Source organism: Tachyglossus aculeatus, chromosome 4, assembly GCF_015852505.1.
Source record: "Tachyglossus aculeatus isolate mTacAcu1 chromosome 4, mTacAcu1.pri, whole genome shotgun sequence".
NCBI classification, from domain to species: Eukaryota; Metazoa; Chordata; class Mammalia; order Monotremata; family Tachyglossidae; genus Tachyglossus; species Tachyglossus aculeatus.
Window position 1 is genome coordinate 83,966,059 of NC_052069.1, and position 25,535 is coordinate 83,991,593.

The window sequence follows — 25,535 nt, forward strand, 5'->3', positions numbered from 1 at the left end:
TGCCTGAGGAGTGGTGACCCACCCCAAGCCCCCAGTGAGGTAAGTTGAATGGGGAGATAAATGGTTTTGGAGATTTGTGTATTTGGCAGGGACGGACGGTGCCTTAGTGGAGTTCTTTGAAATGTAAGAGGTTAGAATGTTGATTCGCAAGTGATCTCTAGAAATGACTACTAAGCCCAAGGAAATTTTGTCCCTACATTATAAGCAACAATAGAAGGGTGAATATCTTCAGTTTGACACATAGTGAATCCTGACTAGTCACAAGGAGAGAGAGAGGTAAATCTGAATTGGAGAAAGTCGCTTTATAAAAGACACTCATACAATTAAGTTTTACCAGTGTCTAAGTGTCTCTGTGACTATATGCCAACTGGGCATCTTGAAATTCAGTTATTTCTGCTAGTCTCCTGCCACTTGCAACTCAAGACTGTAAACCCTTCCTTAGAGCAGAAGAGAAAACAATGTGAAGGAGGAAACTGAATGATCACCAATTACAGGTTAGTGGAGTCCAGTTACACAAAATAATATAAACACTCCACTGTAGTGTAAAACTCACCGGTTGTCTTTGGTGTGTGGTTTTTCTCACCAGGGGAAGGTGGAACAGCTCTGCTCTTCCACCCAGGAGTCACCAAACATGAGGCTGCTTTAGTATTTGTGATACTTAAAAGGATTAGCTAGCTGCAGATTATCAGGTTGTGGACAGATGAGAGTAAACCACAAAGAGTAATGAAGGAAAAACTTTATTTTCCAAAGAATCTCTTAATTTATGGAAGCAATATGCAAAATTGGCAATATTAAATTGTTCACAAAAGAGTCAGACCTGTTATTTACATCTTCAAAAATAATTTTAAGGACTATATAGGATGGATGCAGGCCAAGATAAATGGATAGATCACTTTACAATCAGCCCATTACAAGGTTAATTTTTCTTAGCAAAAATAAGCTGCACGCTTTAGAAAGGGTTGCCTAAGACGGTAGGATGGTGGGCTCCCAGGTTTTGTGGCTGCTAATTGGAAATGGCAGTTAGACATTTGATGATGTCGAGTTGCGTTTAAAGCAAGGGTGGAAAAACTCTAGTGGTGACCTCCAGTCCGTGGCAGCTCTGGGGCCTGTGGTGCTCGGCGGCTGTTGACTGAATCCATAGCAAGCTTAGGGCTAGTTAGGAGTGGCAGAGCAAATATAGCGGCTTCTGCCTCTTTTAAAACACCTCTCCCCACCAGCTCTTCATCATGACAGAAAAGTTGAGGTTGTAGTCTGCACAAGGTTTGAAAGATTTCATAAAAGGCTTGTCTCACTGAAATGGAGTGTAAGTGGTAATGAAAAGGATTTGACTTTATGTTAAGGTGATTTTTGTGTCTAGGGCTAGGCCTATATTAAGTAAACTTTTAAAATTATGCTTAATTAATGCCAATGTATCAAGTTCTTAACTCAAAAATTGTTTAATGGAAAACCCTGGAAGTTGAGAAAATGGAATACTTTTTTTTTTTTTTTTGCTGAAACTCAGTGGTGTATAGTTCCAACACCATAAAAAAATCCAGTTCTCTTAAGTCAGGATTTCTAGCTCTTCCTGCCATCAAGCAAGGCAGCAGTGGAGAGACCCATCAGTTTCTAAGCCCTGAGCTAAGTTTTGGACCAAGAGCTTTCGTTAATTTGAAGGAAACTTTTAAGGACATTTAGAGGAAAAAGCACTGACTTAAAACTGCTTTGGCCGTGAGTAAAGATTATAAATTCAGAAAAAGATGCAATGCATGTTAATTGTGGTTTGGGAGGGCCAAAAGTGTGAAGAAAAAAACATATGCAAGCATCCTTGGACCTAAGATTCTTTTTCTAAAAAGGACGGGTTTGTTCAAAATGCTCTGGAAATGTTAACTACAGACAAAAAGTCCTTTTAAACAACAGGGTCACTGAAAAACATGGACATCGACTTGCTTTAAAATTGACCACTAGAACCTGGTTAAACCCTGAGCAAATGACACTTGGCACTAATTAGTGTCCTTCATCCAAGAAACCCAGGACATCCCCATTTAAAGAAAGGGGAAAAGCACAAAAGGTTAAATGACTTGCCCTTGGTCCCATTGTAAAACAGTGTTAAAAGGCTTGTAACATAACCTAGCATTTCTGGGTCTCTTGCTGTAGTCTACCTCCCTGCTGCCTAGAAGGAATAGAGTCATATATTTTGGTAACAATGGAAAGGACAGAAATATTAATTCTGCATTTTTTCTGATGAGAATACCACCACCCAAGGGACTGCTGCTGTCATTTCCATCATTTTTCTAAAGTTGTCATTTAGTGTTGTAGCAGTTAACACAAAAGGGAGGGGAGAAAAATCTAGAGGCTAAATTGGATAGCGTTCAGAAAAGCCACTAGGCTGACCGGAGGTTACAGTTCCCACACAAGTTAAACAGTTTCTTCTCTCCCCTCCTCGTAACGCCACGAAGAAGTTGCAGTTTTCTAGAAACAGTGGTGATCTCTCATTCCAGGGCTCAGGGAAAGCCCTTCCGCAGGGCTTTATTTTTCACCATGGTGAACTTGCTAATGAAGACATGAACAAAATTTGGGTCCACAAGGTAATTATAAGTTTTAACTGTGGATACCGGGGGCTCCACAGCTACCACCTGGAATGGGGTTTGCAAAGAGGAGCTGCTGGGAATGACGTTACAGGATGTTTTGGTGATGTAGTCCACAAGTCGGTTGTACTGTTGTTCAGACAACCTCTCTCTGACCCCATCCACCTGTGATAATATAGAAAGATTAGTTAGCAATTTGTTCACTAGCAGTCACTGCTGTAGGGATTATGGTTTTGATAAACCCCGTGGTTAGGAAAACTGGCAATGTAGATCTCACACTTTAGACAGCTCAGGGTGTAGTACCCAAACACTTAATATCACCAGTTATTTATACGTATTCTATTCAAGACACCCAGGGAGACCTAACAGTACCTTTGCTCTTGGACCCAATGCAAGATATTTTAAATACTAGTAGAAAACTGTAGAAATCATTAGGTGCCCTGAGTGGAGGATTGATTTCATTAAAAAAAAATGGCTCTGTGTCAAAATAGGTTACCTCCTGAAACTCAAATTTCAAGTTTTCTCTATTTGCTGCTACTTCTTCCCCACAAGCGTGGGGGACAACAGAAAAAAAACATCTTCCCCTAATCAGAATTTAGCACTTAAAAATGGGGGTCTTTGCCTTGTCCAAATTTCAAAGTCAGTCAAGACAGCTCCAGTTAGATGATGTAGAGAAGTTTCCTCAATCCTCTATAAACCAGTGGCTTTCAACAGACACTTAAAATAAATAGCACAGTTTGAAATGTAACAACCTTTTAGGCCAGAGAAAATAGACTGGGCAAAGCAAAGGGAAATTTTAGGGCAAGAACATTTATGGTTTATACATCTGGCTCATCTTTAAAGACATTCAAATTGAGGAATCTTAGGCTCGTTGGGGAAACATGTTTGATGGTTAGAGGAAGGGGGAATTTTTTGCTACGGATGTGCCTTGGGAAAGTCATCTGATTGACCAACCTACGTCTCAGTTCCTTCATCTCTGAATGTCAGCAAAGAGAAGTTGTGAAAATCTTGTTTTGGACCTTAAGGCTTTTCTAATAGGTTCTGTGTATTAAGCCTCACCGTTACACATCAGATAGGCAAAATGTAACATTTGAGGGCTGCCAAAACTACCCAAATTATACCCTTGATGGAACAGGTTGCTGCTGGAGTGGGATTGTATGGCCTTGGTCCTGCCGATGGAACCTGAACAATGATGGTATGCATTACACAGTCACACTGTGCCAAGCACAGTAGCAGATATTGGATATTCAGAAGTCCAGGCTTAAGCACTAAAAGGGGAAAACAACAGATATAATTTTCTCCATTTTCTAAGTGAGAAAACAGGCACAAAGAAGGCTACCAACAGAGCTGGTGAAAGACCTGAGTCCCATGCTTTCTTCACCCAGGCCATACTGCCTCCCCTGGACTTTTTAGAAACAAGAGGCTGGAAATTCTATTTAGGCAACACTTATGTAGAATACCAGGGTATGTTTGCAATGTTTGGGAGTCGGGTAAAGATGCTAAAGGGTCTGAGAACCTGAAAATGAACAGTCCCACTACCTTTGGGCCCAGAAAGTCGAAAAGTGGTGGTCAAACCCGCGGCAAACAAGACTAGTGTGCCCTAGGGCAGAGCAGGAGGGAGAGGGGAATGTTGACGATACCATTTAATGGGGCCAGAATTCATCTGGAAAGCGCTGACCATTCAAGAAATCTAATTGCGCTTCCTGAAGAGCTGCACATTGAAAAACCCACAGTGTTATGAAGGGAACCCAGCCAATGCAAAACCTGATTTCCCTGACTCATTTGAGGTGTTCCTATGAGATTTCGGTGGTGTGCCAGGCACATTAAGCAATCACCCTGAAAATGGCCCCTTTAAACCAATAAAAGTAAATTTCAAGCTTTTTTTTAGTTTTAAACTGAATGGTTCCACAATTGGATGTTATCTGCAAAATTCCGAGGACCCAATGCTGCCCACTTATTTCAAGGAAACTAAGACAGGATTGGTCATTTTGTGTGGACGGTCCTCCATGAGGGCTTTGGTGTGGGTATAAGCCATCTCTGGCCAATTTAGTTTCATCTCTAAGTCTAATTAGCCTGCTTTAAGTGCTTGGTGACTGGCAGGTCATCAGTACAGATCCTGAATAGAACTTGTTCCAGGCAAGTAACTCCTGGGGAACCCTTGATATGGACACTACAACATTTGTTCATGAGTGTCCCCGGGGGTGACTCTCAAATCAATCATATACCTCCCTGGGAGGAACAAGGATGAACTCTGTAGAGTCCCTAGGAGCTGTCAGGGAGGAAGAAAAATTGCTTCTGATTATCCCCTGGGACTTCTTGCAGAAGAACGAGAGCAGCCACTTTAAGGATATTTCCTCTTGCCAAATCCTACAGCCAAATCATCCCTACTTTCCTGTCAACTGGATCAAAAAGTTCTGGCAGATCTAATAAAGACAGCCTGGACATCTGACCTCTGTTTATCTCCAGGACATGATCATCTTGAAAGAGCAGTGCAGTCTTGTTGCCAAGCCACAACTTAAAGCCCAACTGATTGAGATCCAGGAAAATTAGAAGTTGCTGTAAAATTGGCTTGCTTCCATCCTCTTAGATGACCTTACCCCAAATGGACTGGCAGGGGAGAGAAGAAGTCTCCAATATTAGTAATGCCACCAAGAGTCCCAAAGGAGTAAGCTAAAAACATTTATTTTTCAGGGAGCAATTTCCTTGATTTAGTGGATGAAGCACTTGGAGTTACAGCCAAAGCTAAGAGCAGTATAGCCTAGTGGAAAGAGCCCACGCCTGAAGGCAAAGGACCTGGGTTCTAATCCCGGCTCTGCCACGGGTCCGCTGTGGGACTTGGGGCAAATCACTTAATTTCACTGCCTCAGTTACCTTAAAATGGGGATTTACTCCTACCTACTTAGACTGTGAGTTCCATGTGGGCCAGGGACTGTGCCCAACCTAACTTGTATCTACCCCGGTACTTGGAACAGTGCTTGGCACATAGTAAGCGCTTAACAAGTACCATAATTATCATTAGGGCCCTTCATCGTGTTTGTGGCACCCTTGCACTGTGAGCCAGTTAGAGACCTTATTTAAGTTGGGCTTGTTTAAAGCGTGTCAGGCCAGTTAAAAGTCTCTAGATGAATAAAGGAAGAGTTTGATTCTTACCTCCAAATCACAAGCCACTCTTTGTTGCTTGAGTTGCACCTTGAGAACATTTCCTTGCCTGGCGTCTTGTACACAGTCAACTTCCGTAACGGGAAACGCCTGCTGCTGAGTGTCTTCGCTGATGCTGACAACAAACAGCACTTCGGAGGTTAGCAGCAAGCACCCTTCGTGTTCCTGGCCCGAGCCGCTCACAATAACCACGTCCAGTGCCATGTGGACTTCCGGTCGGCCAAGGGACTGAAGCATTTTCCTGTTTTGAAGGATAAAAATGGCCACGTGAGACCGAAGGGGCCAACTTAGCTTTTCGAGCGTGGGGTATTGGTTGCGAGAGACCGAGGTCCCATTCTGGACCCCTTTAAAAGCTGCCTATTAAAGCAAATGACACTTGGCATTAATTGGTGTCCTTCATCCAAGAAACCCAAGACCTCCCCATTTAAGGAAAGGGGAAAAGCACACAAAAGTCCCGCAAGGGGAGGACAAGATCTGGGAATTAGGGGAAGAGGCAAGGGGGTGTAGTTGGAGAAGAGCTTCAACCCCTCAGGCTCACCTTCCCCACTCACCACCCCAGCTTTCCAGAAGGACAGGGGAACAAGAACCTCGATCTGCCGGCCCCAAAGAGCAGAGCAAGGCACCCAAAAGCTGCCATATCTTTGCCCCAACAGATCCAACTCCTGGTATGGGGAGTTCCTCCTACCCTTCCCACGTGGAGGTGCGAGGTCCAGCTTTTCAAGGCTACACCTTTTTGGTATCTTCCCAAGCTCTCATTTAGTCAATCATCAATACCCTAAATATAGCCCCTCTCAATAAGCAGAGACCTCGAGAAGCAGCGTGGCTCGGTGGAAAGAGCACGGGCTTTGGAGTCAGAGGTCATGGGTTCAAATCCCGGCTCCGCCAACTGTCAGCTGTGTGACTTTGGGCAAATCACTTAACTTCTCTGTGCCTCAGTTACCTCATCTGTCAAATGGGGATTAAGACTGTGAGCCCCCCGTGGGACAACCTGATCACCTTATATCCTCCCCACCGCTTAAAACGGTGCTTTGTACATAGTAAGCGCTTAATAAATTCCATCATCACCTCCCACTTCTTACGATGCTTAATTTGCTGGAAACGGATGTTTTCCTGGGTTCAGCAAAGTCACGATCCGGCTTCGAAACTGTTTTGATTTCTCCAAGGGTAGACACTGAATTCCCTTGGTCCATCATTTATGTGAACCTTGGAGACTCCGTCTCCCCTCACAAGGAAGAGCTGCCTTCTTGGCAGCAATTTCCAGACAGCTGCACCTCCTTCCTTGATCAGTAGAGATTTAGCCACTGGTCAAATTCACTGATGTTGACCGCACCCCCTCACACACACTCCCACCCTCTCCCCTCCCTGACTGCAAATCTGGAATGTGGGCCGGAGCCGGGATAAAATTACCTCCTGCAGCTAAGACATAATCAGCAGAGAAGTAGCATGTCTTGGTGGAAAGAGCACAGGCCTGGGGGGTCAGAGGACCCAGGTTCTAATTCTGCCTCCACCATTCGTCTACTGTGTGACCTTGGGCCGGTCACTTAAATTCTCTGTGCCTCAGAGTTACCACATCTGTAAAATGGGGTTTAAGACTGAGCTCCAAGTGGGACAAGGATTGTGTCCAACCCCATTAGCTTGTGTCTACCCCAGCGGTTACTATCAATCAATATTTATTGAGTGCTTACTGTGTGCAGAGCACTGCACTAAGTGCTTGGGAAGTACAAGTTGGCAACATATACATTACATTACTACAGCGCCTGGCACTTTCAAAGCATTTAACATGCCATTTTTTGAAAAAAAAAAAAAAAAAGGCTGCAAGAGATGCTGAAATCTACGTGGGACCCAAGGGACTCCTGGTTCCTTTATTATAACCCCACTGCGTAATGATGCAGGGGAGATAGTTGAGCTATAAAGGAGAGTCGACTGAACTCCATTAAACACAAGCTAGCCTCAGAAACCCAGCAGCATACCGTCACCGGTTCACTGGGGCACCTCTGAATTTAAGATGTCGAACCAAACTGCCTCTCCCAAAAGAACAGCCTGTTCACTTGAGAGGGAGCCAGGAGCTATTAATAAACGACAGGGATGTAAAAATGAGCATGCGTCTAAATCATTTTACCAGACGTATTTGACATGGCTGTTTGGGGCCTGGTCAGCATGTTGATCTCTTGGATGATAGCGCTGTTTGGGAAGCTGAGAAAGTCCAGCTCCATGTAAAATACCTGTGGTAAGAAAAGTAAGAGGGTTTTACTAGTTGCTTTCTGGGAAACGGCTACATGTTAAAAGTGATGTCATGTGTTTAGAACAGTCCATAAAACAGTACAGATTCAAAATGATGTCACATCTTTGGAAGCAACCCTATAGATAATTCATTAAACATTACAATGCACTTAACCCTAAGGATCTTGCATTAGCTAGGAACTAAAATATGAATGTTCTAAAATCCAGGCATATACTACCAATTAAGAGAAACTTTATGCCCTTGAGAGCCCCCATTTCTGAATCACATCCTACACATCATTTACACTTTATGTACAAAAAGTCAAGATGCTTGTTAACTTTCTTAATCTTAAAATACTTCCATATCTGTGTCATCGATGGTAAATGACAACACGTACACACACAAACAGTTTGCCTAGATACAGCACTAAATGTTAAGTTACTTAATCCAGCTGTTAAACATGAATCCGTATACATTTATGAGACCTCTTGGGGCATCTGGTTTATTACGAGTTCCTCTTAGTGCCAGCACAGAATAAAGACTACAAGAAGCAGCTAAGCAGGTCTCCAAACAGACTATTCAGGGCCGAAGATGATACAGCATGTGTGCTTTCTGATGGCTTGTAAATTTTTATAAATGAGGCATGGTCATTACACTAAGAGTTAGTGGTTTGTAAAAACTTCAGTGCTATAATAAAAGTTTTACAAGAATGATGGAAACACAGGAAGGCCACGTGAAGCTATGCTAAGAGATACTCTTACATAAAGCACGAGTTCCCAAGCACTGGGGAGAGAAGGGCACGGTAGAGTATTTTTGAGACTGAACCGATTTATGAAGCTTTGAAACGTGTTTGCTCTCCAACATGAGGGTTTATGGTTTCTCGATTGAAAAGAATAATTATTTCACAAGGGCATAAGCGTTTGAAAAACAAAAAATACGGGGTCTCTTTTCTGACACCCCGAGAGGTCACGCAGTTGCAACAATGACTTACTGAAGTCTGTCAGTGGCTAGGAGTGAAAATGTCATTTACAGATGGAAAGAGAAGAGGGAGAGAGTGAGGGGAGGGAACCAGGGGACGGAGAAGAGAACATGTGTTTACTTCTGTGTGGTCTCCCCTTAAAGGAGTCTCTCAAGAGAATCTAATGGATTCTCTCCCAGCCCTGATCCACTCGGGGCTGAGCCTTACTGTCACTGTTCTGGGTTCTCTCATTCATCAGTTATCACCGACGTGGTTTTTACCTCCTGATCTGGCTGATTGCTTTACCTGAGACAACAAGATGAGTTGCAATGAAATGCATCCTGCTGCTCCTTGGGGTATTTTTACCAACGGGTAAAAACTGCCATGTTTTAAAATATTAAAGGAACAACCGTCTGAGAACGGGAAAAATGTTTCCAAAGTAAGAGACAGAGCAGATGGTTTGCTCCGTTAAAAAAAAAAAAAAGCTAAATTTAGTATTCATTCATTCAATCGTATTCATTGAGCGCTTACTGTGTGCAGAGCACTGGACGAAGCGCTTGGGAAGTACAAGTTGGCAACATATACCCAACAGTGGGCTCACAGTCTGGAAGGGGGAGACGGTTAACAAAACAAAACATGTAGACAGGTGAAAGCTGATATTTTTTTTTACCATAAGTAATTTTAGAGGCAAACTAGAATATCAGACCTTTCGGTCTCTTAAAGCAGCAGTCAAGTGCGGGGAACTAACTGTCACATAAAACATGCCCGGGACCCCTGAGGATTTGGGGCTTTGACCTTTCTTCGCCTTCTTCGCTTTCTTCGCAGGACTTTCCCGACAGACTTCCAGGTGCTCTGGTCCTGCGGAAATTTTCTAGAAGTGCATCTTTTAGACTGTGAGCCCACTGTTGGGTAGGGACTGTCTCTATATGTTGCCAACTTGTACTTCCCAAGCGCCTAGTACAGTGCTCTGCACACAGTAAGCGCTCAATAAATACGATTGATTGATTGATTGATCTAGATCTTTTCATTGCCTTCCCAGAACTAGGAGGGCTTGGGACGTGGTGTAGCCATGGACTCCCCTTTGCAAGCAATTCTAAAGCTGGAACGGCCTCCCAAACCAGAAAACACCACCACCGGGCCAATTCCCTCTCAGGAGACACTATAATTTATAAGTATCCTCCTGCCATAGTCCATGTTTTCTTCCAGGTTTCTTGTTGTAACATATTCCCACACACAAAAAGCTTTAATTGGCCACTTCTGATAAAAGCCCGTTCTGTTGAATGGATGAGGAAAGCTCCTAGGAGGAAAGGGAAGATGGAGCGGGTCAGGGCCGGGGGAGAGAGGAATGGCCTAAAGAAGCTAATTGATTGCCTGGCTCTCAGGGAGGATTTGATAACTCGTGTTCGTATATTTTCTGGCATCGGTCACGGCTAAGATCTCAGCAGAGACAAGCATGAAGAGGTGAAATCTGAAGAAGCAGGACAGCCACGGTTTTCCTGGGATACTCCGAACCTGTAAACAGCCACATCCGAACGAACTTTGAAACCTGTCCTTTTGCGGTATCTGGTGGGTTTGAGTAGGAACATTCTCACGGGCAGTGCCTCAGTTCCCTCATCTGTAAAATGGGGATTAAGACTGTAAACCCACATGGACAGTGTCCAACCTGATCAGCTCCTCGAGACTGTAAGTTCGTTGTGGGCCGGGAATGTGTCTGTTTATTGCACTGTGCTCTCCTAAGTGCTCAAGAGAAGCAGCGTGGCTTAGTGGAAAGAGCACGGGCTTAGGAGTCGGAGGTCATGGGTTCTAAGAATAATAATAATAATAATAATGGCATTTATTAAGCGCTTACTATGCGCTTGTTAGCTGTGTGACCTTGGGCAAGTTACTTAACTTCTCTATGCCTCAGTTACCTCATCTGTCAAATGGGGATTAAGACTGTGACCCCCCCATGGGACAACCTGATCACCTTGTAACCTCCCCAGCGCTTAGAACAGTGCTTTCCAAATAGTAAGAGGTTAATAAATGCTATTATTATTATGGGGATTAAGACTGTGAGCCCCACGTGGGGCAACCTGATTACCTTGTATCTACCCCAGCACTTAGAACAGTGCTTGGCAGATAATAAGCGCCTAACAAATACCAACATTATTATTAATACAGTGCTCTGCACACAGTAAGTGCTCAATAAATACAATTGAATGACTACTCCAGCGCTTGGCAGATAATAAGCGCCTAACAAATACCAACATTATTATTAATACAGTACTCTGCACACAGTAAGCGCTCAGTAAATACAACTGAATGACTACTCCAGCGCTTGGCAGATAATAAGCGCCTAACAAATACCAACATTGTTATTAATACAGTGCTTTGCACACAGTAAGCGCTCAATAAATACAACTGAATGACTACTCCAGCGCTTGGCAGATAATAAGCGCCTAACAAATACCAACATTATTATTAATACAGTGCTCTGCACACAGTAAGCGCTCAATAAATACATCTGAATGACTACTCCAGCGCTTGGCAGATAATAAGCGCCTAACAAATACCAACATTATTATTAATACAGTGCTCTGCACACAGTAAGCGCTCAATAAATACAACTGAATGACTACCCCAGCGCTTAGTACAGTGCCTGGCACATTAGAGAAACAGCGTGGCTCAGTGGAAAGAGCCCGGGTTTGGAGTCAGAGGTCATGGGTTCAAATCCCAGCTCTGCCAATTGTCAGCTGTGTGACTTTGGGCAAGTCACTTCACTTCTCTGGGCCTCAGTTACCTCATCTGTAAAATGGGGATTAAGATTGTGAGCCCAGCATGGGACAACCTGATCACCTTGTAACCTCCCCAGTGCCGAGAACAGTGCTTTGCACATAGTAAGCGCTTAATATATGCCGGCCCCCCGGCCCACGTCCTCCCCCGGGCCTGGAATGCCCTCCCTCTGCCCATCCGCCAAGCTGGCTCTCTTCCTCCCTTCAAGGCCCTACTGAGAGCTCACCTCCTCCAGGAGGCCTTCCCAGACTGAGCCCCTTCCTTCCTCTCCCCCTTGCCCCCCTCTCCATCCCCCCATCTTACCTCCTCCCCTTCCCCACAGCACCTGTATATATGCATATATGTTTGTACATATTTGTTACTCTATTTTGCTTGTACATATCTATTCTATTTATTTTATTTTGTTAGTATGTTTGGTTTTGTTCTCTGTCTCCCCCTTTTAGACTGTGAGCCCACTGTTGGGTAGGGACCGTCTCTATATGTTGCCAACTTGTACTTCCCAAGTGCTTAGTACAGTGCTCTGCACACAGTAAGCGCTCAATAAATACAATTGATGATAAATGCCATTATTATTATTATTATTATTATAATGGTAAGCACTTAAATACCATTAAAAAACCCAACCCAACCAAACAAAAATGATCCGGGCTGCCTGGGTTGGTTTGCGAAGGAACTTACCATAGCCAGTCTGCGACACAAGCTCAGCTGCACCTCCGAGGGGCTTGGTGAACACCCCCATAATTCCTTTTCCCACCCCAGAGATCACTCCCTTGGCCTTGTGGCCCGCTGAAGCCTGAGCCTCCGATGTCTTCTGAAAGTTCTGCATTGGCTGGTCCACAATTCCCGCAATTGCACCTGAAACAACAAAAAAGGCACCGGGAATTAATGAGGATTTAAATCCCCGAACAAGAAAGAAACCTGAAAGTTGGAAGGGTTTTGTTTGGATTGAAAACTGTACTCCACCCGCGTTCTAAAGTTCTTTATTAAACGGCTACCAATTATCTAAGTACTTTTCTGGCCTCATTTAAGGTACATTTTTACTGTCCTCATTAAAATAATCTAAATCTCCTGGGGGCGGGGGGGCGTTGAGTCTAGAACTGTGGAAAATCAGTTTGGGGCAGGTCAGTGTTGACCAAACAAGATTTTTTTGGAAAAACCTGTCAGATTTATTTGCAAGGGTCAGCCACACCCCTTTATACGTGGTTGATTAATTAATTCGTATTAATTCGTATTAAAGCGCTGACTGTGTGCACAGCACTATACTGAGCGCCTGGAAAGTACAGTTCAGCAATAACAATGGTATTTATTGAACGGTTACTGTGTGCAGAGCACTGTACTAAGTGCTTGGGAAAGTACTATTGAGAAGCAGCGTGGCTCAGTGGAAGGAGCCCGGGCTTTGGAGTCAGAGGTCATGGGTTCGAATCCCGGCTCCACCACATGTCTGCTGTGTGAACATGGGCAAGTCACTTAACTTCTCTGAGCCTCAGTTCCCTCATCTGTAAAATGAGGATTAAGACCGTGAGCCCCATGTGGGACAACTTGATCCCACTGTATCCCCCCAGCGCTTAGAACAGTGCTTTGCACATAGTAAGCGCTTAACAAATGCAATCATTATTATTACTATACAACAGAACAGGTAAATGCGTTCCCTGGTAAAGAAACTCGGTTTGGAAAGTCTTTTAGACTGTGAGCCCACTGTTGGGTAGGGACTGTCTCTATATGTCGCCAACTTGTACTTCCCAAGCGCTTAGTCCAGTGCTCTGCACATAGTAAGCGCTCACTAAATACGATTGATTGATTGATTGATTGAAAGTAATGTTACCAATTTAGAACTAGCTATCCACATTCTTCCACTGTGGTTCATTCAATCTGTCACTTCCAGGGGGATTATCGGGACGGAATCACCAGGTCATTAAGAAGTTACCTGATCCACTACCCTGCTCAGGGAAGGAGGCACATCCGAACCAAACCAGATAGGTGAGAATCAATTCTGTTTCTGATTACACAGCCCGCTGCAGTAACCTGATCTAGCAACCTTCCCTCTTGGGCAAATATCCCTTCGAGCTAACCGAAATTCCCCATGTCGCGGATTATGGAGAAGCAGCGTGGCTTCAGTGGAAAGCGCCCGGCCTTTGGAGTCTGAGGTCATGGGTTCAAATCCCGCCACTTAGCTGTGTGACTTTGGGCGAGTCACTTCACTTCTCTGGGCCTCAGTGACCTCATCTGTAAAATGGGGATTAAGATTGTGAGCCCCACAAGGGACAACCTGATCACCTTGTAACGTCCCCATCGCCCCAACTCACCCCCCCTGCACTACCCCACTCCCTGCCCCACAGCACTTTTGTATACATGTACATATTCTATTTATTTTATTAATGATGTGTATATACCTATAATTCTATTTTTTTATATTGATGCTACTGGTGCCTGTTGACTTGTTTTGATGTCTGGCTTCCCCCTTCTAGACTGTGAGCCCATTGTTGGGCAGGGATTGTCTCTGTTCCTGACTTGTACTTTCCAGGCGCTTAGTACAGTGCTCTGCACACAGTGAGCACCCAATAAATAATAATAATGGCATTTATTAAGTGCTTACTATGTGCAAAGCACTGTTCTAGGCGCTGGGGAGGTTACAAGTTATAATGTTGTCCCTCAGTGGGCTCACAGTCTTAATCCCCATTTTACAGATGAGGGAACTGAGGCCCAGAGAAGTTAAGCGACTTGCCCAAAATCACGTAGCTGACAATTGGCGGAGCTGGGGTTTGAGAGAAGCAGCGTGGTTCAGTGGAAAGAGCATGGGTTTTGGAGTCAGAGGTCATGGGTTCAAATCCCGGCTCTGCCAATTGTCAGCTGTGTGACTTTGGGCAAGTCACAACTTCTCTGGGCCTCAGTTACCTCATCTGTAAAATGGGGATTAAGACTGTGAGCCCCACATGGGACAAAATGATCACCTTGTAACCTCCCCAGTGCTTAGAACAGTGCTTTACACATATTAAGCGCTTAATAAATGCCATTATTATTATTATTATTATTATTATTATATACGATTGAATGAATTTCCAACTCATATGCCAGAGGGTAGAGTGCCAAACAATCCTCGCACCAACTTGAGTTGGGCCCTGGGCCATTTCTGCCACTGTTTCGGCTTCAAGGCTGTCCATCCCCTCGCTCCCTCCTACCTCACCTCCCTTCTCTTCTTCTCCAGCCCAGCCCGCACCCTCCGCTCCTCTGCCGCTGCTAACCTCCTCACTGTGCCTCGTTCTCGCCTGTCCCGCCATCGACCCCCGGCCCACGTCCTCCCCCTGGCCCGGAACGCCCTCCCTCTGCCCATCCACCACGCTAGCTCTTCCTCCCTTCAAGGCCCTACTGAGAGCTCACCTCCTCCAGGAGGCCTTCCCAGACTGAGCCCCCTCCTTCCTCTCCCCCTCACCCCCCTCTCCATCCCCCCCATCTTACCTCCTTCCCTTCCCCACAGCACCTGTATATATGTATATATGTTTGTACATATTTATTACTCTATTTATTTATTTATTTTACTTGTACATATCTATTCTATTTATTTTATTTTGTAATATGTTTGGTTTTGTTCTCTGTTTCCCCCTTCTAGACTGTGAGCCCACTGTTGGGTAGGGACTGTCTCTAGATGTTGCCAGCTTGTACTTTCCAAGTGCTTAGTACAGTGCTCTGCACACAGTAAGCGCTCAATAAATACGATTGATTGATTGATTGATTGATTGGATTCCGCACCACTCTCCTGTCTCTCGGGCAGCAGAAGCGCCACAGGAGGTCGGAGTCAGAAGACCTGATCCTGAAAGTAGCAGCAATGTCACCAGTTGGGCTACTACAAGCCCAATTCCCCTCTGCAGAACCGCACTGGCAACATATGATGCTATTGATAATAATAATGATGGCAGTTATTAAGCGCTTACTATGTGCAAAGCACTGTTCTAAGCACTGGGGACGTTACAAGGTGATCAGGTTGTCCCCCGGGGGGCTCACAGTCTCAATCACCATTTTACAGATGAGGCAACTGAGGCACAGAGAAGCAAAGTGACTTGCCCAAAGTCACACAGCTGACAATTGGAAGTGCTGGGATTTGAACCCAGTATGTTTGGTTTTGTTCTCTGTCTCCCCCTTTTATACTGTGAGCCCACTGTTGGGTAGGGACTGTCTCTATATGTTGCCAATTTGTACTTCCCAAGCGCTTAGTACAGTGCTCTGCACATAGTAAGCGCTCAATAAATACGACTGATGATGATGGTGATGATGATGACCTCTGACTCCAAAGCCCGGGCTCTTTCCACTGAGCTACGCTGCTTCTCTATTGATGCCTCTGAGTGAGGCAGTGGTGAGAGAGAAAGGGAAACGGTGAGGGAGCAAAAGAGCGAGAGAGAGGGGCGGAGGGGAGGATAGAAAGAGAAAGACAGAAAATATAAGCTGGAGAAACACTGAATCTTGGGCTTTCAGTTCCCTTTGTAGATTTAATTTCTGCAGAACCTGATGATCTGCCAGTCTCTTTAAACCCTTCCCAGCTAACATCACCCCCAGATCTGGAAGAAGAGCAGCTGGGAAATGCCCCCACAAACATGGCTCATATTCCCTTAAGCCCACAGAAGGAAGGAGGTGGATGGGAACAGGAAGGCCCAGTCGGTTTTTGGAGAAGGATCACAAAGAGGACACCACCAACCAGAGCACGGAGCAGATGTCTCATCTGCACCTGCCCTTAAGCCATCCCAAATATACGCAGTAGGCTGCAGCCTCTTTATCACGGCTGCTCTGCGAATGAAAGGGCTGGTTTAAACAGCCACTAGTTTGAAATTCATTTAAAATGACCAGCCTCTGAAATAGGCAATCTTACTGTCCCTCATGACTGTGAGAAACAGTCAGGGTCTGAAAGAAGTTTTCAATGGTTATCACTGACTTATTATTAATATTACCCTAATGAAACTTGGCCAGTGATTTTGGCAAATGATCAGATTGTATTTGAGTATGCCCGGGTCTAATTTTTACACATGCCGGAAGAATGCCTATCCATCTGCATTTATGGACTAACGGATCTTAAATACGAACAGGTATGAGAGGTGAAATTTCCCTGTGATCTTCCATTTATACAAGCTACTGGCCTCAGGCCTCTTTCCACATACTGTGGCATTCACGGATCAGCTGTTGGTATATGACTAAAAATCAAGACTGAAAAGAGTGGCGTGACGTAAGCCATTTGGAGCAGACTGCTAATCCCAGGCTTTTTTGCCGAAAACAGGACATTCCAAAGGTCCTGACCACTGACCACGCTAATACCATACCACTTACCAATTGGAAAGATAAACTTTTGTACCATGTGAAGTGAAGACTTCTTAAAACCCCAAAGAAATCCTACAAGTAACGCTGGGATTTGGTTTGATATCTCTTTCACAGCCTGGTCCACCCCACTTTTAAAAGCTGTCTTAGAAGTACTTGCAGTAAGTGCAGTCAACAATTTCTACAAACAGTAAATTATATCATCATCAATCGTATTTATTGAGCGCTTACTATGTGCAGAGCACTGTACTAAGCGCTTGGGAAGTACAAATCGGCAACATACAAAGTCCCTACCCAACAGTGGGCTCACAGTCTAAAAGGGGGTGCCAGAGAACAAAACCAGACATACTAACAAAATAAAATAAATAGAATAGATATGTACAAGTAAAATAAATAGAGTAATAAATATGTACAAACATATATACAGGTGCTGTGGGGAAGGGAAGGAGGTAAGATGGGGGGATGGAGAGGGGGACGAGGGGGAGAGGAAGGAAGGGGCTCCAAAAAACCGTCACCCCAACGTGTCACCCACGATTATATTCAGGCAGTCCTCAATCAGGCAATGAATGGTGCTAACTTGGTGCTGGATGCCAGGCACTTGGGAGAGAACCATACAGTTGGTAGACTGATTCCCTGCCCACAAGGAGCTCGCAGTCTAGAGTGGGGAACAGACAATAAAATAAATTCCTGGAGGTGGAATCGAAGTGTTAGGGGATGTATATTTAAGTGCTGTGGGGCTGGGGGTGAAGTAAAAATCGAGTTCTAGAGAGGCAATGCAGAAGGGAAGTCTAATGGGAGAAATGAGGGCCTAGTCAGGGAAGAGTTCTTGGAGGAATTGTGATCTTCGTAGGGCCTGGAGGGTGGGGAGGCAGGTAGCCTGTTGGTTACGAGGAAGAGTGAGTTCCAAGCTAGAGGGAAGACGTGGGCAAGGGGTTTGCAGTGAGAAAGGCAGGATTGTGGTGCAGTGAGGAGGCTGGCATTAGAAGAGTGAGGTGGTTGGGTTGTAGCAGATCAGCAAGGTAAGGTAAGAGGGGCCGAGTTGATAGAGTGCCTTAAAGTTGATGGTACGGAGATCCTTTCGATGTGGTGGTGAATGGGCAGCCATTGGAGATGCCTCGGGTTGGATGTGGGGGAGATATGGACTGAAAGCTTTTCCTGAAAAACAATTTGGGCAGCAAAGTAGGGACTGGAAGAGAAAGAGACAGGAAGAAGTTGATGCAGTAGTCAAGGCAGGGTAAGAGAAGAGCTAGGGTTAGCACGGGGCACTTTGGATGGAGGAGGAGGAGCAGATTCTAGAGAGGTCGTGAGGATAGAACTGACAGGATTTTGGGACAGACTGAATATGTGGGTTGAATGAGAGAGACGACTTGAGGCTAATTCCAAGATTGTGGGCACGAGAGATAGGGAGTAATGGAAAAACTGCGGGGAGGACAAGGTTTTGGTGGGAGATGAGGAGTTTGGTTTTGGACACATTAAATCCGGGGTGTCAGTGGGACATCCAAGCAGAGATGTCCTGAAGGCAGGAGGAAATGCGGAACTGCAGAGAAGGAGAGGGGTCGGGGCTGGAGAGGTAGATTTCCCTCCTACTTAACCTCGGTGATCTATTATCAACCAACCTGTAACACCAACCTACTCTCTGTACCTCGGTCTCTCCTATCCCATCACTGAGCCCTTGCCCACATTATCCTGTGGATCTGGAACTTTCTCCCGCTTTATATCCAACAGTCCACCACTCTCCCTGCCTCCAAAACCCTCCTAAAAATCACATCTCTTCCAAGAGGCCTTCTCTGACTAAGCCCGCCCTCCACTCTGTGTCGATTAAGCATTTGGCTCTGTGCCCCTGAAGCACTTTGATACTCACTCCAGCCCCACAATACTGTCACTATTCTTATATAGTCTTCTATTCCCCTATCCATAATCTATTTTAATGTCTGTTTCCCCTGTAGACTGTAGGATCTGGTGTGTGGGGATCGTGTCTGTTGTGGCGTACTTTCCCAAGTGCTCTGCACATAATAAGAACTTAATAAATATCATTGACTGATTGATGTTTGGGAATCAGAAAGGCTGAGCATGGGAGTTTCCTGCAGGCAAAAGGCTTTCAGGTGGGTTGCAGAGCCCCCTCAGGACATGTGTGTGGTCCGGGGAACCAGAGACACTTTTCCCTTGCCCTTAATTCTCCCATTGTTGTGACACCACCTTGAAAATCAATCATATTTATTGAGCGCTTGCTGTGTGCAGAGCACTGTACTAAGCGCTTAAAAGGACTATAGATAGCTAACTGACAGATCTACAAGGGGAGGACGACAGCTGCCTTGCGTTCAGGACATCTTTTCCTAGCCATTTACAATCAGAAAGTCAATAGTTTAGGTTACACACCGATTTCTAGTGTCGGCAAAGCCTACCTATTGTGGAATTGTTCAGCTCCCTGAGAGAGGCTGGCCCGAAAGAGTCATAAGAAGGCAGTTTAGGCAGTTGTCTCTCTGACAACTACATTCCCGGGATTCTAAGGACTCCATCTTCCAGGAGCTTTCAGGAGGAAAACAAGACTAGCCAACGAACCAACCCTCAAAAGCTCTTAAATTCAGAAGCTTCAGATCTCTCTTCCTTTTTTTAAAAAAAGGTATTTGTTAAGTGCTTACTCTGTATCAGGCACCATACTAAGTGCTGGGGTAGATATAAGATAATCAGGTTGGACACATAACTATCCCTATTTTCCAGATGAGGTGACCGAGATAGAGAGAAAACAAGTGACTTGGCCATGGTCATTCATTCATTCAATCGTATTTATTGAGCGCTTACTGTGTGCAGAGCACTGCACTAAGCGCTTGGGAAGTACAAGTTGGCAACATATAGAGACGGTCCCTACCCAACAGTGGGCTCACAGTGGTCACAAAGCAGACAAGTGGTGGAGCAGGAATTAGAACCCAAGTCCTTGTGTCTTCCAGGCCACTGCTCTACCCACTAGGCTAAGCTGCTTCTCTTCCTGGCTGTCATTAACTGCTCTGAGGGGGACCTGCTCTGATGTGCAGTTTCCTCTGACGACCTGGTGAGTTGTGAGTAATTTGCTTAGGCCCAAGAAAGCTTGTGTGTTTACAAAATGTTGCTGTGTATTTACGGAGGTTTGTGTATTTATTGATGCCTGTATAATTAGTGAATTGTAAGCAATTGAATCTAGTCTGCCTGCCCCCCCACCTTCATCTTTTCCCTCCTTGTGATCGTCACTTCACTGTGCCTCAGAAACCTCATCTGTAAAATGGGGATTAAAACTGTAAGCCCCATTTGGGGCAGGGGCTGTGTCCAACTTGATTACCTTTATCTACTCCACAGCTTAGAACAGTGCTTGGCACTTAGTGTTTAACAAATGCCATAATTATATACTAACATATACTCGCTCCTTCTCAAGTTCGTTCATTCATTCATTCATTCATTCATTCAATCGTATTTATTGAGCGCTTACTGTGTGCAGAGCACTTTACTAAGTGCTTGGAAAGGTCACCTCTAGGAATAGGTGAATAAAGGAATCTGAGGTGGGACTGGTAACTGTGGAGGACAGGGGAAGAAGGGGAACAAAAGAAAAACATATTTTCCCAAGTCAAAATCCTTACAATTTTTCAAAAACAATGCTAGGATTATCAACAAAAGGCACAGACTCCTAAATGTCACATATTGTTGTGTCCTCCAGGATTCAAAATCAGTCTAGCCGAAGGATGGGGTGAAATATCACACTGCTCATGTGGTGAAATATCTGTGAGCCCACTGTTGGGTAGGGACTGTCTCTATATGTTGCCAATTGGTACTTCCCAAGCACTTAGTACAGTGCTCTACACATAGTAAGCGCTCAATAAATACGATTGATGATGATGATGAAATATCACAAAACTCATTTTTCAAAGCTGATAGAAAAATGCTTTTTCCTTTCCTTACATATTCAATTTTCTTCCTTTACAGTTCATTGTAACTTCTCCTTACCCCTACCCCAGGCAGATATTTACCCTTGTCTTTATTCTTTCCAATCTCCAGTACTGCCCCTATTCAGTGGGACAAATGTCTGCCTGCTGGTTTGACCTCCCAACTAGTATAGTCCAATCCAGTTTTGACCTTTCTTCTGGCTTCTCATGAACCGAAGCACATGAACTGAAGAACCAAACCACCACATGGCTAGGCTTTGGCAGTTGTTAATCAATCAATGGTATTTGATGAACGCTTACTGTGCTCATCTGTGTGTGTGCGCAGAGCACTGTACTAGGTGCTTGGGAGAGTACAATAAAGCAGAGTTGGTACTTACTGTGCTCATCTGTGTGTGTGCGCAGAGCACTGTACTAGGTGCTTGGGAGAGTACAATAAAGCAGACTTAGTAGATACTAAGTGCTTGGTATAGTACAATAAAGCAGAATTGGTAGACATGAACCCTGCCCACAAGGAGAAAGTTAAACATCCTGGAGCAGGAGGGTGACTGAAGAGTGAGGGAGAGTGAAGCCTGTCCCTTCCTCTTCAGAGCTCTCTGCTCACTGTGGGAAGGGAATGTGTCTGTTTATTGTTGTATTGTACTCTCCCAAGCACGATTAAATGAATAAAATACTCCTTAGAGTCACATTTGCTTCTCAAGGAGATGCACCAACTTAACACTACTCCTTCTTCGTCTGTACCCTCCCCAGATCACTCATAGTTCAAACATTTCCTCACTTACAGCCAGGGGAATGACTGTCTCACCTGTAGATCTGGCCTATTTGTGAATTATCGCGGCGCAAGGAGACTCAAAAAACCCACTTTTAATTTAATTCCCGTAAGCCACATCAGCCACTAGACAGAGAGCACTGCTGAACTGTTCCCCAGGGAAGGTGAAAATGTGAAACCCAGTGAAGGAAGCCCCGGTAACTAAGACATTGTCTGTGCTAGGTATGAGAAACACCATGGCATAGCAGATACAGCCTGGGAGTCAAAAGGCCCTGGGTTCTAATCCCGGCTTCGCCACTTGTCTGCTGTGTGAACTTGGACAAGTCACTTCACTTCTCTGGGCCTCAGTGCCCTCATCTGTAGAATGGGGATTGAGACTGTGAGCCCCACGTGGTACAGGGACTGTGTCCAACCCAATTTGCTAACAATAATAATAATAATGATGGTATTTTTAAGCGCTTACTATGTGTGAAGCACTGTTCTAAGCGCTGGGGGGATACAAGGTGATCAGGTTGTCCCACATGGGGCTCACAGTCTTAATCCCCATTTTACAGATGAGGTAACTGAGGCCTAGAGAAGTTAAATGGCTTGCCCAAGGTCACACAGCTGACAAGTGGCGGAGTCAGAATTTGAACCTATAATAATAATGTTGGTATTTGTTAAGCGCTTACTATGTGCAAAGCACTGTTCTAAGCGCTGGGGGGAACACAAGGAGATGAGGTTGTCCCATGTGGGACTCACAGTCTTAATCCCCATTTTACAGATGAGGGAACTGAGGCACAGAGAAGTGAAGTGACTTGCCCAAGGTCACACAGCAGACATGTGGGGGAGGTGGGATTCGAACCCATGACCTCTGACTCCCAAGCTCGTGCTCTTTCCACTGAGCCACGCTACTTCTCTATGACCTCTGACTCCCAAACCAGCACTCTTTCCACTGAGCCACGCTGCTATCCACCCCAGAGCCTGGCACAGGGCAAGCGCTTAACAAATACCTTTTAGACTGTGAGCCCACTGTTGGGTAGGGACTGTCTCTATACGTTGCCAATTTGTACTTCCCAAGCGCTTAGTACAGTGCTCTGTACATAGTAAGCGCTCAATAAATACTATTGATGATGATAAATACCACAATAATTACTATTATTATTGTTACACCAGAGGCTTGAATTTGGCTTTTTATTAAATAATACGACAAACAATGTATTCACATCACCTGACCTCAAGGTGCGGCAAAAACGCTGGGCACTAGACTGTAAGCTCATTGCGGGCAGGGAATTTGTTTATTGTTGTATTGTACTCTTCCAAGTGCTCAGTACAGTGTTTTGCACGCAGTAAGTGCTCAATAAATGTGAATGAATGAATGAGGAGGGCAGGGGCAGACAAGCCCTAAATTTTGCTGTGGACTGAGTCTGGATCTTGGTAGTTGCACCTTGGTTTCACCCCTGTTTTTTTTTTTAGCCCTTGGTCAGCTTGGGTGTCAGTTTACCAGCTCAGCACTTTCCCATAACCTTACTAAGGGTGCTGGGTGGAGCGATTGGGTTCAATGCCAAGGAGACGCCACTTAATAAATATTCTTTGTTGCTGCGGATAAAAGTACTATCACATCTACAAAGCACTCCAGAGATGCTGAATCTTAATCCCTCAAGACTTTCTTCATACCTATCTTTGCAAACAATAGTGACATGATTCATTTCACTGTTTAGCCTCTCCCAGTAAATTCCCCTTCTCTCTATAATAATAATAATAATAATAATGATGGCATTTATTAAGTGCTTACTACGTGCAAAGCACTGTTCTAAGAACTGGGGTGGGGGGGGGGGATACACGGTAATCAGGTTGTCCCACATGGGGCTCACGGTCTTCATCCCCATTTTACAGATGAGGTACCTGAGGCCCAGAGAAGTTAAGTGACTTGCCCAAAGTCACACAGCTGACAAGTGGCGGAGCCGGGATTTGAACCCATGACCTCTGACTCCAAAGTCTGTGCTCTTTCCACTGAGCCACGCTGCTTCGGCCCTTTAAAAGTTTCCCCCTCCTCCTTGTTTAATACTGCTACTACTGATGATGATGATGGCATTTATTAAGCGCTTACTATGTGCAAAGCACTGCTCTAAGCACTGGGGAGGTTACAAGGTGATCAGGTTGTCCCACGGGGGGCTCACAGTCTTCATCCCCATTTTACAGGTGAGGGAACTGAGGCCCAGAGAAGTGAAGTGACTTGCCCAAAGTCACCCAGCTGACAAGCGGCGGAGCCGGGATTTGAACCCATGACCTCTGACTCCAAAGCCCGGGCTCTTTTCCACAGAGCCACGTTGCTTCTGTAATAATAATAATACTGTTTACTGATATTACTAATATTTACTGAATATTTTCTCATAATAATAATAATAATAACAGTACTTGTTAAGTGCTTACTATGTGCCAAGCACTGTTCTAAGTGCTAGGGTAGATATAGTTAATCAGGTTGGACACAGTCCCTGTCCCATATAGGGCTCACACTCTTAACCCCCATTTTTTTTTTTTTACAGATGAGGTAACTGAGGCACAAAGAAGTGCCCAAGGTCACACAGCAGACAAGGGCAAGAGACAGGATTCGAACCCATGACCTTCTGACTCCCAGGCGCTCTAACAACTAAACCAAGCTGCTTCTCTAATGCCACGGGGTTTGAAACGGGCCATTTTACGTGGCAGATTATCTCACAATCCCGAGTCACCATTTCTTACTGGCTGCTAATCACTAGGCAGGAACCGTTCCCTCTCTCCATCCGGCGTTTTCATCCCCGGTCCCTCGTTTCCCAGTTTTCAGGCGTTATCGAATGCCAGTGCCCCACCTCACCAAATGTTCTTGCTTAAAATGATTTCCAGTAACTTGACCTGGACTTGTAACATTTTTTTACCGCTTCCTCTTGGGGCCTTTTCGGAGCTCTGGTTGCAAATTGAGGAGTTGTGTATGGCGTGGAAGATTAGAAAGGGGACAAATCCTTTCAAGCTCATCTCTTGTAACCTTTCGCTCTGGGCTGCTTTGGGCCACTTTGATCTCCAAGGGATGCATACTCCTTCAGATGCATCCGGGCAGCTGGCCAAGCAATACAGTTTCAAATTCCTTCGCTTGTGTGACAAACAAAACTACCCTGGAAAACCTTCTGCTGCGCTGTGAAAGCTCCCTTTCGTGGAGTTTTCAAACTTTGGCAATACTGCGAAATATCCGCGGCAGTCTCCACCTCTCAGTGACCCCTCGGGCCACTGGATGGACAGGGTATGTGTCTATTTATTGTTATAGTGTACCCTCCCAAGCGCTTAATACCATGCTCTGCACCCAGTAGGCGCTCAATAAATAAGACCGACTGACTGACAATTATGCTCTGAGCCGGGCTGATCTGGCTCGCTTGAAAAAAAAAAAGTGGGCTCCTCATTTAAGTTTACATGACATTTGCACTTTGTTCAAGTGCTTTTCAAACAAAAACAAGCATCTACGATATCTAGGAGGTAGAAGCAGCCATCAGTTCAGGAGGATTCCCAAAACTCACCCTAAAATAAACACATAAAAGCTCTTGTCCTTAGGTTGACTCTGGTCCACTCGGAGTGCTCCCAACCAAACAAGTCTTTCCTTTGGAGCAGCACATGTGAGCCAAAGAAACGTTTTATACTACAAGAAAGAGAATACAGGCCGATACACTTCTGCAAGTAAATCCTCTAGAAAAAAAAAATACATGGCCTCCTTAGCACATGCTGATCCCTGGATATCACGGTCTTAACATTACAAAAGGGCACAGAAAGTGGGACTCCTGGGTCCTCTTTCATGCTCTCTAGACGACTTGCTATGTGCCCTTGGCAAGATCCCTGACCAGTTTGGGTCTCGGTTTCAGCTGTGAAACCAAGCGTAACAACAATCTGT

At 44.9% G+C, this 25,535-nt stretch overlaps 1 protein-coding gene across 2 annotated transcripts in view; it reads right to left on the reverse strand.

Annotated features, from left to right (window-relative positions):
* Window positions 1-721: 721 nt before the first annotated feature.
* VPS13B (vacuolar protein sorting 13 homolog B) overlaps window positions 722-25,535 on the reverse strand; it is a 1,018,523-nt gene continuing 993,709 nt past the window's right edge. For both annotated transcript variants that reach the window (XM_038744561.1, XM_038744562.1), the window contains exons 58-61: window positions 12,353-12,529; window positions 7,843-7,945; window positions 5,715-5,964; window positions 722-2,729 (exon numbers count right to left, since the gene is read on the reverse strand). In XM_038744561.1, the coding sequence (XP_038600489.1) occupies window positions 2,481-2,729; window positions 5,715-5,964; window positions 7,843-7,945; window positions 12,353-12,529 (779 nt within the window). In that variant the 3' untranslated portion in view covers window positions 722-2,480. The remainder of the gene's footprint in view (window positions 2,730-5,714; window positions 5,965-7,842; window positions 7,946-12,352; window positions 12,530-25,535) is intronic.